The 13,866-nt window shown below is 42.8% G+C and overlaps 2 protein-coding genes across 4 annotated transcripts in view; one reads left to right on the top strand and one right to left on the bottom strand.

Moving 5' to 3' along the window:
* The window catches only part of LOC108037036 (cadherin-87A), a 59,280-nt gene extending 45,544 nt beyond the window's left edge, over window positions 1-13,736 (top strand). For both annotated transcript variants that reach the window (XM_044458856.1, XM_044458855.1), the window contains 14 exons: window positions 4,642-4,704; window positions 4,779-5,125; window positions 5,191-5,336; window positions 5,402-5,709; window positions 5,798-6,858; window positions 7,590-8,606; window positions 8,663-8,713; window positions 9,649-10,248; window positions 10,334-10,932; window positions 10,989-11,772; window positions 11,858-12,133; window positions 12,194-12,456; window positions 12,519-12,861; window positions 12,922-13,736. In XM_044458856.1, the coding sequence (XP_044314791.1) occupies window positions 4,650-4,704; window positions 4,779-5,125; window positions 5,191-5,336; window positions 5,402-5,709; window positions 5,798-6,858; window positions 7,590-8,606; window positions 8,663-8,713; window positions 9,649-10,248; window positions 10,334-10,932; window positions 10,989-11,772; window positions 11,858-12,133; window positions 12,194-12,456; window positions 12,519-12,861; window positions 12,922-12,996 (5,925 nt within the window). In that variant the 5' untranslated portion in view covers window positions 4,642-4,649 and the 3' untranslated portion in view covers window positions 12,997-13,736. The remainder of the gene's footprint in view (window positions 1-4,641; window positions 4,705-4,778; window positions 5,126-5,190; window positions 5,337-5,401; window positions 5,710-5,797; window positions 6,859-7,589; window positions 8,607-8,662; window positions 8,714-9,648; window positions 10,249-10,333; window positions 10,933-10,988; window positions 11,773-11,857; window positions 12,134-12,193; window positions 12,457-12,518; window positions 12,862-12,921) is intronic.
* On the bottom strand, window positions 8,736-9,596 carry LOC108037037. Of its 2 annotated transcripts, XM_017113472.2 has the most exons (3): window positions 9,291-9,596; window positions 9,030-9,230; window positions 8,744-8,967 (listed from the first exon to the last, which is right to left on the bottom strand). In XM_017113472.2, exons 1-3 carry the CDS (start codon window positions 9,533-9,535, stop codon window positions 8,841-8,843), a joined length of 573 nt encoding a protein of 190 aa, XP_016968961.2. In that variant the 5' UTR covers window positions 9,536-9,596; the 3' UTR covers window positions 8,744-8,840. The 2 variants fall into 2 exon arrangements, with proteins under 2 accessions (XP_016968962.2, XP_016968961.2); XM_017113473.2 differs by lacking the exon at window positions 9,030-9,230 and having other exon boundaries at window positions 8,736-8,967.
* Window positions 13,737-13,866: the final 130 nt, after the last annotated feature.

Genomic DNA, 13,866 nt, shown 5'->3' with positions numbered 1-13,866 from the left:
ATCAGGCTTATGAATAAATTAAGAGGGAAAACCCCACCCACACCAACAAAAATGGGGACAGAAGGCGCAAATAAAAAAGAGCAATTTAAATGCGAACGAAAAATGTTGAGGCATCTCCAAGGAGCTGTGAGCGGTGGGAGGGGCGGGGTGGAAGGTAAGATAAGGCCAGGCGACAACTGAAGATAATGCCGTTAAAATAGAATCCCTGGCAAAGGTTTTTCGCCGGCGACGCTTTGGGCCAAGTAAACTGCAAGACATGAAGAAAATGACGCCACTGACAGGAACGTTGGCTGAGGGAGGGGCTGTCACCTGATGGGAAAGGTGAGGTAAGGTAAGACGGTAAGGCGGCACTCGCACAGGTGATTTACATAGCATACTTAAGTGGAGCACTTTGGGAACCCCTCTCCTCCCCCGATTGGGATATCGTCATCATCATCACCGGCAGCCGTAACAAATGCACACACACACAGCTGAAAAAAGAAAAAGATAGATGGTAAACGAGAGTCAGATAGGTTGAACAAAGCTAGCAACAGCCATCTGAAATCATAAAAAGAACATTTTATGAATAAAATGTATTACAAGCGACAGCATACGGAGTTTGACATTTTTATTATGTCAGCGAGGGCTGAAATCAGATAAAAAGAATAACGATGCCGAAGATGAAACATTGATGAGATACACTAGAACCCAAAGTTTTATAAAAATGGTATTTCCAATTTTGTAATATATAAATGCCATAAGCCAAAAATTTTATAACCGATTTCATATGTTTTTTAATAAAAATATTAATTTACTTGAAAATTTACTGACATATAAAAATCAAATTTAATAAATTTGGTTAGATTATACAGCTCTACTCTTTATCACACTTACAATATAGTGGACTTAATGGGACCGTATTATTTGTTTGTAAAAAATTAACTTACCCCATCCCGAATTCTCGTATAAACTTTTTTTCTCAAAGCGGGTTCATCCGGGTGGTTAAAGTATTTGTTTTGACAAGTGCGAGTAGGGGGGAAAAAGTTACTGATCCGGCGGAGTCAAGTGTCAATTTCGCCAGCCAGTCACAGTCGTAGGGGGATTCACTGGATTAGTGACAAAAACCGCGCAACAGTCGAGCACTAACAAGTTTTAAGCATTAGTCCTAATCGGATGATGGGCAAAAAGCGTGGAACGTACCAAGGGACAGAGTCCTTGGAGCGCACGTAATTCAATTATTATTGCCACTCCGAAAAGAATGGGGCCAGGACAACAGAGGACATAACCCAAGATGGCTAAGCAAAATGTATTTTAAATAAATATGATTTATTATGTTTGACATGCCCGAAAAAGGGATGGATGAGACCCAAAGGTGGAGGCAATCTGCTCGAAGGATTGCCAAACTGCTGTGCACTCCAACACAGCTGCCCCTGAAGTAAAAAGTAAATTTTACTCAGGGTACACATGGTTTTTTATGATGCCACGAGAAAGCAATTGGTGCAGGCGACATGACCCCGGGGATGGATTGTGGCTGCCACCTCTGGAAAGGCTTGAATCATCAACAGGTTGACTCTGGATTGACAAACATGAAAAGGAAAATACGTAAATGCAATATAAATTTACCGTATGATTGATATTGGTTATGCTCCAGCGAACTCGTGTCTATATACGTGTGGGTATATATATGTACATATATGTGGATGGAGCCTTAATGGCTGTGATATAATATTGACACAGCGAGCGAGAGTTGCCTGGAAAATAACCAAAAAATGTATTGCCAGGAGATTGCGGTTTATTAGCGGTGTGGGGGGAATCTTTTGAGCTCAGCAGAGCCGGAAAATTGGTGGAAATCGCATTTAACTTTGTTCACAATGTTGAAAATCAGCAAATACTTTAATCCAGTGCATCTGTTAATAAGTAACTGACTTGTTCTTAAAATATGTAAGTCTTTAAATACATCAAGAAGAATACTTTTCTTTCTGTGAAAGTTTGCTTTCAGCTTAATTCCCAAATACTCAGAAAAAAACCCAAAAATGAAAATAAATCATAAATAACAAACCGGTTTAAAGGGAGTCTAGAGTAATGCAAACAATTGTATATATTTATGTACACCCATATATGCATATTTGATTGAATTTTAAACTTCAGATTTTTCGGTTCGAAATAATTGCCAGAACTAAATCACCTAGTTCTGGCAATTATTTCGTACCGAACAATTTTCTCCATATTTGTGTGCAAGAAAATTTACATGCATTTATGTAACAACCTAATGTCTAAAATCTCAAGTGAAAATCATTACTTCCTGGCTCACGTGGAGACAATGGAAGCCATTGCACATCGCCTGGTCTGTGGATTGAGCTCATAATCCCCATAGATTAACGCACAATGGCTAGGAATCTATTCGGCTTGGGGTAACATGATTTAAATATCCATAAATTCGCAATGTATAGTGTTGATCAACGGATCTAAGCTTAACTGCCAACCGAGCCATTTAGAACATAATTTGAAACCAAATATATACAAACCCCAAACGATTTATTAACAGTGACAGGGGGATAGAAAGGGGAAAGGCGACGACGTGTGCTTTCGTATTGTGGCAACCAGTTGAACTAAGAATTGAATTTAAATCGAACTCGAGTAAAGGGTATATAAACTATAGGGGCTATCAGTTAAAACATAAATATTACTATTACAGGAATAGGATACAAAAAATTAAAAAAAATAGTTTAAAAGAAAAGAATTATTCATAACAGTTTTGAAAGTGTTTAGAAATAGCAAATCCACCAATTTAAAAAGAAATGGTTAAAGTAAGGGAAATTTGTATAATAAATTTTTGTTAAATTCACTTTTTTGGATACTAACTAAATAAATTGATTTCTGCTCTGATAAGCTATTTTTTCAAAAGTTCAAAAGTTACACCTCACCACACCGATGCACAAGCAAAAATAAATATTTTGGTGGTCCGCAGTTTATTCGCCATTAGAGTATTCCGAGTTCACGTATGAACTTTTGGCCTGCTGTGGGGATTAAGGGACGGACCGAGTCGTGACAACGGGGGAATAAGTTTAAGTCCGAGCCCGGCAAACCCTCAGCAGACCCGAAAACAAACCCGCTTAACCCTAAAATGTTCAGTTTATGGTCAGTACAGGGCGACTGCAAAACGCTTGTAGGTAAATTTATGGACCCAACTCAGCCAGACAAGCATACTTACTATTTGAAGGTATGTGTTTGTGCTCGTGCTGCCCATTTAGGCTCTTGGCCAGTGTTGTAAGCAAATAAACCCATACAAAACATGGTCCAAACTGAAAATATTTAGTCGAGCTTTTATGCATAACTAATTGGCTCTGCCTGGTTTTGGTTCTCGCTTTTGTTTGCTGCTGCTCCTGCTTATGCACTGACAAAAATGTCAGAAAATTGTATAGCCACACATTAATTCAAATTAGAAACCAAAATATCTCTTTATACCAAGTTAAAATCCATTTATTAAAACATTTTGACAAAATCTCAATTAATGAGTTCAAAACAATAATTGCATTACCACGACTACAAACATTTGTTATTGTATTTAATATAAAAATGTTAATAAGTACAAAAAGGCTTCAATATGTATTTAGTTCTTTCTTAGGCATTTTCTCTTTAAATAATTTAAAATTTGTTTATTTTTTAGTAAGAATTTGTAGGTTATTTGATAATTTGTAAAATTGGCAGTGAGTGGGCAGAATTTTCCAAGTGTTTTCGTGTTCCTTCGGCTGGTTGTGTGGTCATCGCCTGGCTGGCCCGGCTGCTGGTTGCCAGATATGTGCCCCTCTGGTGCAGGAGCTCGCAATGCTGGTTCTTGGTTAGGTGGTGCGTGCCGGACAAATGGACGGACGCATCAGGAATGTTGGCGCCTTCGGGCGATTCCCGGGCTCGGAACCCCCTCCCCTGTTGGCCAACCACCCCCCAGCCCGCAGTTAAAGTGCACAATTTGCCACAATGTTGCTTGTTGCCTCTTATTGTTGTTGTTCTTGTTGCTGCTTGTCATCAACAACGTTATGTTGTTATAGCCATCATCATCATCATCAGCAGCCATAGCCCCACCACCACCACCACCACCACCATTATCCGCATCATCGTTGTCACGCTCTTACTGGCCCGTGTGCATTGTCAGCTAATTGAATTTTCAGCACAAAATGAAATTTAATTTATCTTTATTGTTTGTTTATGCCACCAAATGACGAAAAACAAAAACAAGCACAAAGCCGAAAAAAAATCAAATAACAATATACCAGACCCCAAAGTATGATAACGGATTTTAATATACTCTGCTCGACTGCTCATAATAGGGAAATAGGTAAAAATCGTTATTTTACACGAGGAAATAAGATTTAATATCCTTTACGAGCTTAAAACTCTTATGCCACGAATTCTTCTCTCTGAACGAATATATTTTAATTGAATTTAAACAACTTAAAATATATTTGTCATTAAATTGTGAAGGTTGTTTCAATATCTGATAAGAGCACTGAAAACTTCGACTTTATGCAGTTTTTTTTTTACGATTTTTACGTCTCCAATTTGTCTCCCAAACACAACTTGTTTGTTTAAGATTATTGCTTCCACTTTTCGCCGCCACTAAAAAATTAAACAAACAATTTACGTTTATTTGTTTTTTTTTTGCAGACACCAAAATGAAGCTCCCTCTGGGGCTATTAATGATCTGCCTGAGCCTGAGCCTGGCCAAGGGTGAGCACCACGCAGAAATTCCTCAAAAAAAAAACCCAATGTCATGTATATTTTCTTTTCATTTTCTCAACCAGGAGAGACAAATCTGCCTCCAGTATTCACGCAGACCCTGAACAACATAATTCTGTATGAGAATGTCACTGTGGGCACTGTAGTTTTCCGGCTAGAAGCCTATGATCCGGAGGGCAGTCCCGTCACGTACGGCGCCATCGGTGCAGATCACTTTAGCGTTGACCCAGTTTCCGGAAATATTACGCTGATTAAACCACTGGATCGTGAAGAGAAGGATACCTTGAAGTTCCTGGTGTCGATCAGGGATCGCGTTGATCCGGAGGGAGAGTCGGAGCGGGATAATGTGGTGGAAGTGCCTATCACTTTCATTATTCTTGACCTCAACGATAATCCGCCAGAGTTTCAGAATGTGAGTAAACCATTTGATTTGCATCCTATATTAATTTATTAATACTTTTATGCATCCTTCTGCAGACCCCTTACGAGGCCGATGTTAACGAAGATGCTGCGGTGGGAACAACCATCTTTGATAAGATCCTTGTTAAGGACCGGGATATAGCCGGAGACAGTCTTGACTTGAAATGTTTGCCGCAGCAGCAAAGTCCAGAAGCTTGTAGCAAGTAAGTCGCTATACAAAATACATAAACAGCAAAAATGTACAACTAAGCCATTGATTCACAAACAGATTCCGACTGCATGTGATTAAGCGAGAGGCCACCGTTCTGGAAGCAGCAGTTGTGCTCAATGACACTCTGAACTACAACCAGCGGATGGTCTACCACTTCCAGATCGAAGCCACCGATGGGCCGCACAAGACCCAAACCACATTCGAGGCCAGAGTGAAGGATGTCCAGGATAAACCGCCCGTATTTCAGGGCTCCCTTTCCACGGTGATCGATGAGGACAGTCCCATTAACACCTTGGTTCTTACTGTCCATGCTCGGGATGGAGACACGGGTGAACCAAGGAAGATTGTCTATGATCTGCGAACGAGTGAGTCACTGTTTTATGAATAGCTAAGAGGTTCTCAAATTTGCAATAACTAAACTATATAAATCCTTTTACTTATTTCCCTTTACAGATCCCAATGATTACTTCCTGCTGGACGCTCAATCCGGAGAACTGCGCACGGCCAAACCGCTTGATCGGGAAGCTCTGGAGGATTCCACGGGCATAATCTCGCTGGTGATTCGTGCCCGGGAGCTTGTGAATGGAGTTCCCAGTGATGATCCACTGACGAGTGCTACGGCCAAGGCAACGGTGACCATAAGGGATGTAAATGACTCGCCGCCGGTGTTCAACCATAAGGAGTACTCCGTATCCTTGTTGGAGAACACGCCACCCGGCACACCCCTCGCCCTGGACATGAGCGTCAGCGATGCTGATGTGGGCATTAACTCGAAGTTTGCCCTGCACTTGGACGACGTATCCGGAGTGTTTGACGTGGAACCAAAGCTCGTCACCGGCTACTCGCAAGTAAACATTCGCGTAGCGAACGGCACTCTGGACTACGAGAATCCCAACCAGCGCAAATTTATCGTGCTGGTGGTGGCCGAGGAGACGGACACCAGTCCACGGCTCTCCTCCACGGCAACGATTACGGTGAGCGTGCTCGATGCCAATGACAATAAGCCGGTTTTTGAGCAGGAGAGCTACTCTGCATCCGTTTCGGAGGCGGCACTTCCGGGCCAGTACATAGCCACCATAACGGCCCGGGATGTGGACTCCGGCAGTTACGGTGACTCCGGCATTCGCTACAGCCTATCCGGAACCGGCGCCGAACTCTTCCATGTCAACGAACAGACAGGTGTTATTAGCCTCGCCAATTGCCATGGCGAGGGGGAAAGCAACAGACGCGAGCGACGTGATCTGCACGAGGATGAGAATGATGAGGAGGACGGCGAGGGTCACCTGGAAATGCTGTCCATGGAGGCGGCTCCCAGGGAGATTGGCACCGAGCCCACCGTCCAGTACACGTTAATCACCCAGGCGCCAGAGGAGCCGGCATCATCGGTTCCTCTATCAGCTCCAGTTCCACACGCAGCTCCATCTGGAGTTTCCGCAGCGACTGCTAATGACGACAAGGCACCGCAGACGTGTCTGGACTACGAATCGGAGACCACGTACTTCTTGTCATACAAGGTGAGTGACTGTCTCAATCTTCGTGTGCGGGTCGCAAGGTTTTTATGTGCGTAGCTTGGTAGGAAAAATCATGTGGGAGACTTTGACGTGGGCCGATTCTTCTTTAACATGTGGATAATAAATAACAAAAGCGGATTAAAATTCAGGCACGCGGTCATGAAATATCACGATACATCATTAAGGACACCTTAAGACTGATGAAAACCCGGAAAATTAAATAAAAAATTATTTGTTTCGTTAATATATATAAAATATTTAAAAGTTATAATGAAGTTACTGTTTTGGGAACTTTGAACAGTGAACGGGTTGAATAAATAAAAGTCTGTAGCAGTGGGGCAATTTAAATTTCTCCCATCAACTAATTATCCGCATTTTATGTTTTTAAAACGTAAACACAGAATATTTTTCAGCCACTTGTTTGTAATAAACACCCCTTGAATTGAGCGCACATTTTTAATCTTTTCTATTTGCATAAAGATGTGAGTTCTATAATAATTATGACTACTTGCTGAATAAATGAATTATGGTATACAAATATTATTTATAATTTTCACTAGTACAGCGAATAATTGACAGCTTAAAAGTACTAAATAATTTAATTATATATGTATGTACATAAATTATTTAATTTCAATTAATGATAAACTAAGTGAATATTTACAAATTCAAAGCTTGGTAAATTAGGCCGCTAAAAGTATTTTTTAAAATTAAATTTTCATATATCTCTGCAGGCCACCGATGACAATGGTCGTGGTTCGGCTTCAGTTGTGTCCCTCCGAATCTCCGTGACGGATGCCAACGACTCTCCGCCCGTCTGCGAGAGTCCGCTGTACAGGGCCAGTGTGGATGAGGGTGCTGTGGTTTTTGATTCCCCGTTGATCGTCAAGGCACGGGATGCGGACACCATGTCCAGAATTAGCTACAGAATCCGGGGCTCCGAGCAGGTTGAGGGCATCTTTGACATTGATCGCGAGACTGGTCAGATCAGCATTAGGCCGAACGCAACTCTGGATGTGACCAATTTGAACAGCGATCAGCTCATCTTCGTTGTGGAGGCCAACGATGGACTGTTCACGGCCCACTGCGGGGTGAACATCACGGTGCGGGATGTTAACAACCATGTGCCCAGTTTCGAGCAGCAGAGCTACAGTGCTGTGGTCGAGGAGAACTCTGAGATTGGAACGAGCGTGGAGCGGGTGCATGCCACCGATTTGGACACGGGCAAGAATGCTGAACTGCGATACCGCATTCAGCAGGGCAGCTTCGATGACTTTGGCATCGACGAACGGACCGGCGAGGTGTTCGTCTCCCGGAAACTGGACTTTGATCGCCGCAACACCTATCAGCTGCAGGTTCAGGCCTCTGATCTGGGAACGCCAAGTCTCACGGGAACCGCCACTCTGACCATAAATGTGCAGAATAGTAATGATAAAGATCCGTACTTCGTACCGGCCACCCAGCACGCTGAAGTACGTGCGGATGCCCCTCCCGGCCAACTGGTGTACACATTAATCGCCCTTGATCCGGATGTTGCCAGCCATAATGCGTTGGAGTTCGCAGCCACCGATGACATAACCGCAATCGATAAGGAGGGTAAGGAGCTGCCACATTATGATCAATTCAAGGAGTACTTTGCGATTGCCAGAAACGGAAAGGTTTCGGTCAACAAGCAGTTGGATCGCAATCTTTTTGCCGTCATGAGGATCAATGTACTGGTCACGGACAGCACAGCTCCAAATGTCCAGCAGGTATGGATTTCACTTGGTAATCCTTAATTTGCTATTAAAAACTTTCTGTTTTTTAGGGTCGCGGTTTGCTAATCATCCAGATCATTGATGTCAACAAGATTCCACCGGTAAGTAGCAGAGATATTTGCATTTAGAAGAGATAAATTAACTTAGGATTAATCCAACAATTACATTTAGATTAATATTTTGAGCCATTGATTATTCAATTGGATTCTATCAAAAAAAGACAAATAGCTAAGAAACATAAAAATTTTGGTTTGCCAACTCCACTTCATCCACACTGTCTGGTCCCAAGCTGTGCGATTCCTCGTTGAAGGTGACTAGAGTGGCCAAGTGATTATGCTGATCCGAATAAATGTTTCTAAGAAGAAAATTGATTGCATAAAGAAGTTTATACAACAAAATGTAGCTTATTATAAATACAAGGCAGAGATGCTGCAGCCAATCTTGACTCCCATTTTAAAAAGAAAAAAGATAAAAATAGCCGTACTATCAGGATACAGATAGCACAAACTGCCATAGCCCAAAATAATCTCGTAGAGATTAAGGATGACATTGTCAATGGCCTGCACTATGATGGTGGGCATAAGCATCTCAGCCTGGGAGTTGGTTAGAATGGGGTATCTGAAATAGCAGTGAATAAAATTCTAAATTTAGGGAAACCATTTTAGCTAATTCACTTACATGGCTACAATGTTCGAAGCCAATCCGACAAAACATAGAAAAAAGCGCACCACTATAAGACCACTGATGAGGAAAGTGAAGATCTCCCTGATCCATATCTCCTCATTAGAGCCATCAACACCAGCTTTAACGTTTTTCAAGTCTGCATATAAGCGATATACATTTAAATAGGTGGCACTGTGCAATATGGCAAAGACATTGATGAAAAGCAGCTTAAGCTTGGTGTAGGATAGCTCATTGAGCATTCTTCCGACGAGGAGATAAAAGGAATGGGTAGAAATTTATCTTAAATTTTAAGCCATTAAATTTGACTTTGTTTCAAAAGCCACAAATAATTTTAAACAAATTTATTATTTAGCGCTTTAATGCACCATGGAGTGTGGAGCAGCCACAGATCAAGCTGCAGATGGTGGAGGAGCAGCCGGTGGGCACCGTACTGACCACTCTGCAGGCCACCGATGAGGATTCTAGCATTGGAGAGTTCAATATTAGTGCAAATGACTATTTTGCCATTAACCAGACCAGCGGTGTGATCTACACAATTGCCCGACTCGATTACGAGGCAATTAAGGAGGTTAAATTCCTGGCCACCGTCAGTGATACGGGTGTGCCCGCCTTGACAGCAACCGCTGACGTGGTAGTGGATATTATTAACCTAAACGATAACGACCCAAAGTTCTCTCAATTCGATTACTACTTCAATGTAACGGAGAACTCACCTCGAGGCACTGTGGCGGGAAAAGTGGAGGCCCAAGATGGAGATGTGGGCGTCTTTGGAGAAATCACATACACGCTAATCGGGGAAAATAACAAATACTTTAGCATTGATGCCTATACTGGCAATGTGATGGTGGCCAATGCCTCTATTCTTGATCGCGAGCAGATTAAGGAGCTCACGCTGTCAGTTGTGGCCCAGGATAAGGCTCCTGCCACTGTCCAGAAATCAGCCACGGCAACGGTGAGTAGAATATTCGATTAACTTCAGATACCGGAGTTGTATTAATAATGATAATATGTATTTTAAATATCTATACCATCTTAAGATCCACATCAATATTTTGGATGTCAATGATAATGCTCCCGTTTTTACGCGGGATGTGTACAACTCCACGGTGGCGGAGAATGCCGCCTATCAACCACCGGCCGCCTTGCTGCAAGTGCAAGCCATCGACCAGGATGAGGGCCTGTATGGAGATGTACGCTACATTATCACGGCTGGCAATGAATTGGCCCTCTTTAAGCTCGATGCCCAGTCGGGCATTGTTTATCCGGCGCAGAGTTTGTCCGGGAAACATGGCGCCTACGAGTTGACCATTTCAGCACGCGACACCCAGGGATCGGGCACGATGGAAAGCACAGCCAAAGCGATCATCACAGTGCTAAGAGTAAATCGTCACAAGCCGGAGTTTATTATACCCGCATTGTCCAATGCCACCATTGAGATACCCGGAGATATAGTTGAACCGGATTATCTACTGCTCACCGTTAGGGCAATAGATAATGATACGGAGGAGAACGGTAAGATTAGCTACCACCTTCAGGTGAACAACCGAAACGAGCAGCAGACCGGGGAGTTTAAGATCGATGAGGTGACTGGGGAACTGCGAGCCAGGACGCAGCTGAACCGCAAGAACCGAGCCAAGTAAGTGTAGTTTAGTTTTAGGAAGAAACTCTTATAATGCTTACATTATTCGATAGCTACGACATTATCCTTGTGGCCCGGGATGCGGGTAATCCTCCTTTCGAATCGCTACGTCTGCTCAGCGTTAGTATTGTTGATGCCAACGAAAATCGTCCGGAGTTCCCTGATGCCTCTAATCCGTATAAGGTGTCAATCAATGAGAACAGCGGTCGAGATGTGAAAATTGGACACATTCAAGCTGCCTCGAGGAGCAAGCACAACCGGGACATCTTCTACTACATGCTGTTGGGCAATGAGGATGGTGCCTTTTATGTCGACAAATTGACGGGTGATATTTACACTAACAAAAGTCTTGATCGCGAAGAAACGGATGTGTACACTTTGTACATCCTGGCCAGCATCAAGGCGGACTTACACATCTCAGAAGAGGAACGCGCCTCCTTCTCGATCAAAACCTTAAATCGGGACAACACTGTCGCAAAGGTTGCCATCACAGTGCTTGATGTGAACGATAATCCTCCCGTGTTCCAGAAGCCCGTCTACTATGCTGGAGTAAATGCTAATGCCAAGATGGGCGCAACTATTGCGTTGGTTAATGCAACTGATGCAGATCAGGGAAAGAATGCCAAGATTGAGTTTATGATCATCGCTTCAAATCTATATAAGTTTGGAGCCACCAAAGCCACCGGCTCGATTGTTCCTAGTCCGTTTGCCATCTCGCAGGACGGCAGTATCACAGCCAACACAATAATGGCTGAGTACAACCAGGATCGATTCGAACTGGAAATTGTGGCCCGAGAACTGGAGCAACCCCAGAGATCAGCTAGCACAAAAGTTAATGTAAGTACTCAAAAAAAAAATATACTACAAGAGGTTGCTTTTCTTGATAAAAGCTTGATTATAATTATTGTTTTATTTAATGTAGATCTGGGTCTTTGATGGCACTCAGTTAGTCCGTGTAATCCTTTCACGTCCGCCGGAAGAAGTCTATCAGGAGCAAGAGGAGATCATAGCCGAGTTACGTAATGCAACCCAGCATCGCATCATTGTGGACGAGATACGTTTTCATTTGGACTCTATTGGCCGCATCCGCATGGATTGGTGTGATCTCTACTTCCATGCCGTGGACCCCCAGAGTCAGCAGATAGCTCCCGTTGATGAAATACTAAAGGATATCGACAGGAACTACGATTATCTAAAGGTGGTTTCTTTAAAGTTAACTTCCATTTTATTATTTTACCAAATATTTATTGTATTTTAGGATTATTATGCCGGCTTTGCCATTGAAAACGTGGTGCCCGCCTACATAGCCATTGTTCAAGATGAGTTTGATCTAGCTGTGGCTGGACTGGTGGCCCTGGTCATCGTCCTTTTTGTGGGCGTCATTAGCTTCATTGTCCTTTGCTGTTGCCTGAAGCACTGGAATCTGTCTGTGCCTGTGGAGACTCGTCGCAAGGAGGCCCTGATCAAGAAACAGATTATCGAGGACCTGAACACCACCGAAAATCCGCTATGGATTGAACAGTAAGTGACTATATTAGGCGGGCATGGAAATAGTTTTGATATCAGATTAATTTTTCTCCTAGAAAACTGAAACTGTATGAGGAGCAGGAGCTGACCATGCAGGTCTTCTCAGAGCCTGATCACATTTCGAATTCTGAGGCGCCGGGCCACATGGACCATCGCAGCTCACTCGAGCAGGTCCATCACGTGGGTCAGTCAGTGGACAACACATATGCCACCATTCAGCCGCGTAATAATCAGAATCGCCTAACTGGCGGCGGTGGAGCCGGCGGTGGTTCAATGCGCAGTGGTGGTGGTGCTAGTGCCGGAGGAGTGGGTGGTGCTGGTTTGCTGCTGGCCCGTGTCGATCCCCACATGCATGAGTTTGCGGACTATGCCACGCTGCGGAACAATCGCGCGCCATCGGTGAGTAATCAGGAATAACAACAAAAGTATAAAACTAAAACTTGTTTGCTAACTTTGCAGCTGTACGAGTTCACAGGATCCACTTTCCAGGCACCTATTCGGGACGGAGATGATGCCGTGGCCGAGTTGATCTAAGCCTGAATGGGAGCTGAGGCCCAAAAGATGTGTAAATTATGTAGTAGCTGTGTATCTGTGTAGAAGACAAACCTTGCCGTGGTTGATTTAAACCGAATCTGTTCTGTTGCATCTTTGAGTTCGCCGTTGCGTTTACACCAACAATAATCTAGACACGTAAATAGCACATGCAATTACTTATAGCAAGAGCGTATATACATAGCGTAGTTGTATCTGGTAAGCCAGCGCTTATCCAGAACTCAAGTAACCAGGATAGAGAGCCAGGAGCAGAAACAGAACTACAAGAACCCATAGAGGAAATTTTCCCGCATAAATAATGACAATAATATATATGTACTATTATATATTGACAATGTCTAGCCGTAATGAAACGATATGAATATGTAAGAGTTACTAATGTACATCTACATCTGCATCTATACAGTTCAGTCCACTCGAATACTTCCGCGATATTAGTTTTAATGGCGATCAAATGCGTATAAAGCCTAAGTTCCACTAAAAAGACTAAATTATTTGCTCTTCCAATTCCGTACTACGTTTAGTTGTGTCGCTAACATTTAGTTATTTAGATCCTAGTTTAATTAGCCAAACTTGCTCATACTCATAAGTTCATATTTTAAGTTGGAGAGAATTGGAAACGTGCAACGAACTAAGTTACTTTTGACCGCTGTTCGAATCCTCAAGAACGGAGACAGAAACTCATTGTGTTTGCATTTACATTAAACATATTATACAAATAAGTAAAACGAAGTTTAATTGCTCTACTTAACTGGAGGAGATTGGACAAAGAAATTGAAAATTGTTGGTGAAACAATTAAATTAATGCAGCAATAGAACTTAAGGCTTGTAAAATTAAAGCATTATTTACTT

Source organism: Drosophila rhopaloa, unplaced genomic scaffold (assembly GCF_018152115.1).
Source record: "Drosophila rhopaloa isolate 14029-0021.01 unplaced genomic scaffold, ASM1815211v1 contig_178, whole genome shotgun sequence".
Classification (NCBI taxonomy): domain Eukaryota; kingdom Metazoa; phylum Arthropoda; class Insecta; order Diptera; family Drosophilidae; genus Drosophila; species Drosophila rhopaloa.
Note: the sequence above shows the minus strand (reverse complement) of the source record. Positions and strands in the feature narration are given on the sequence as shown.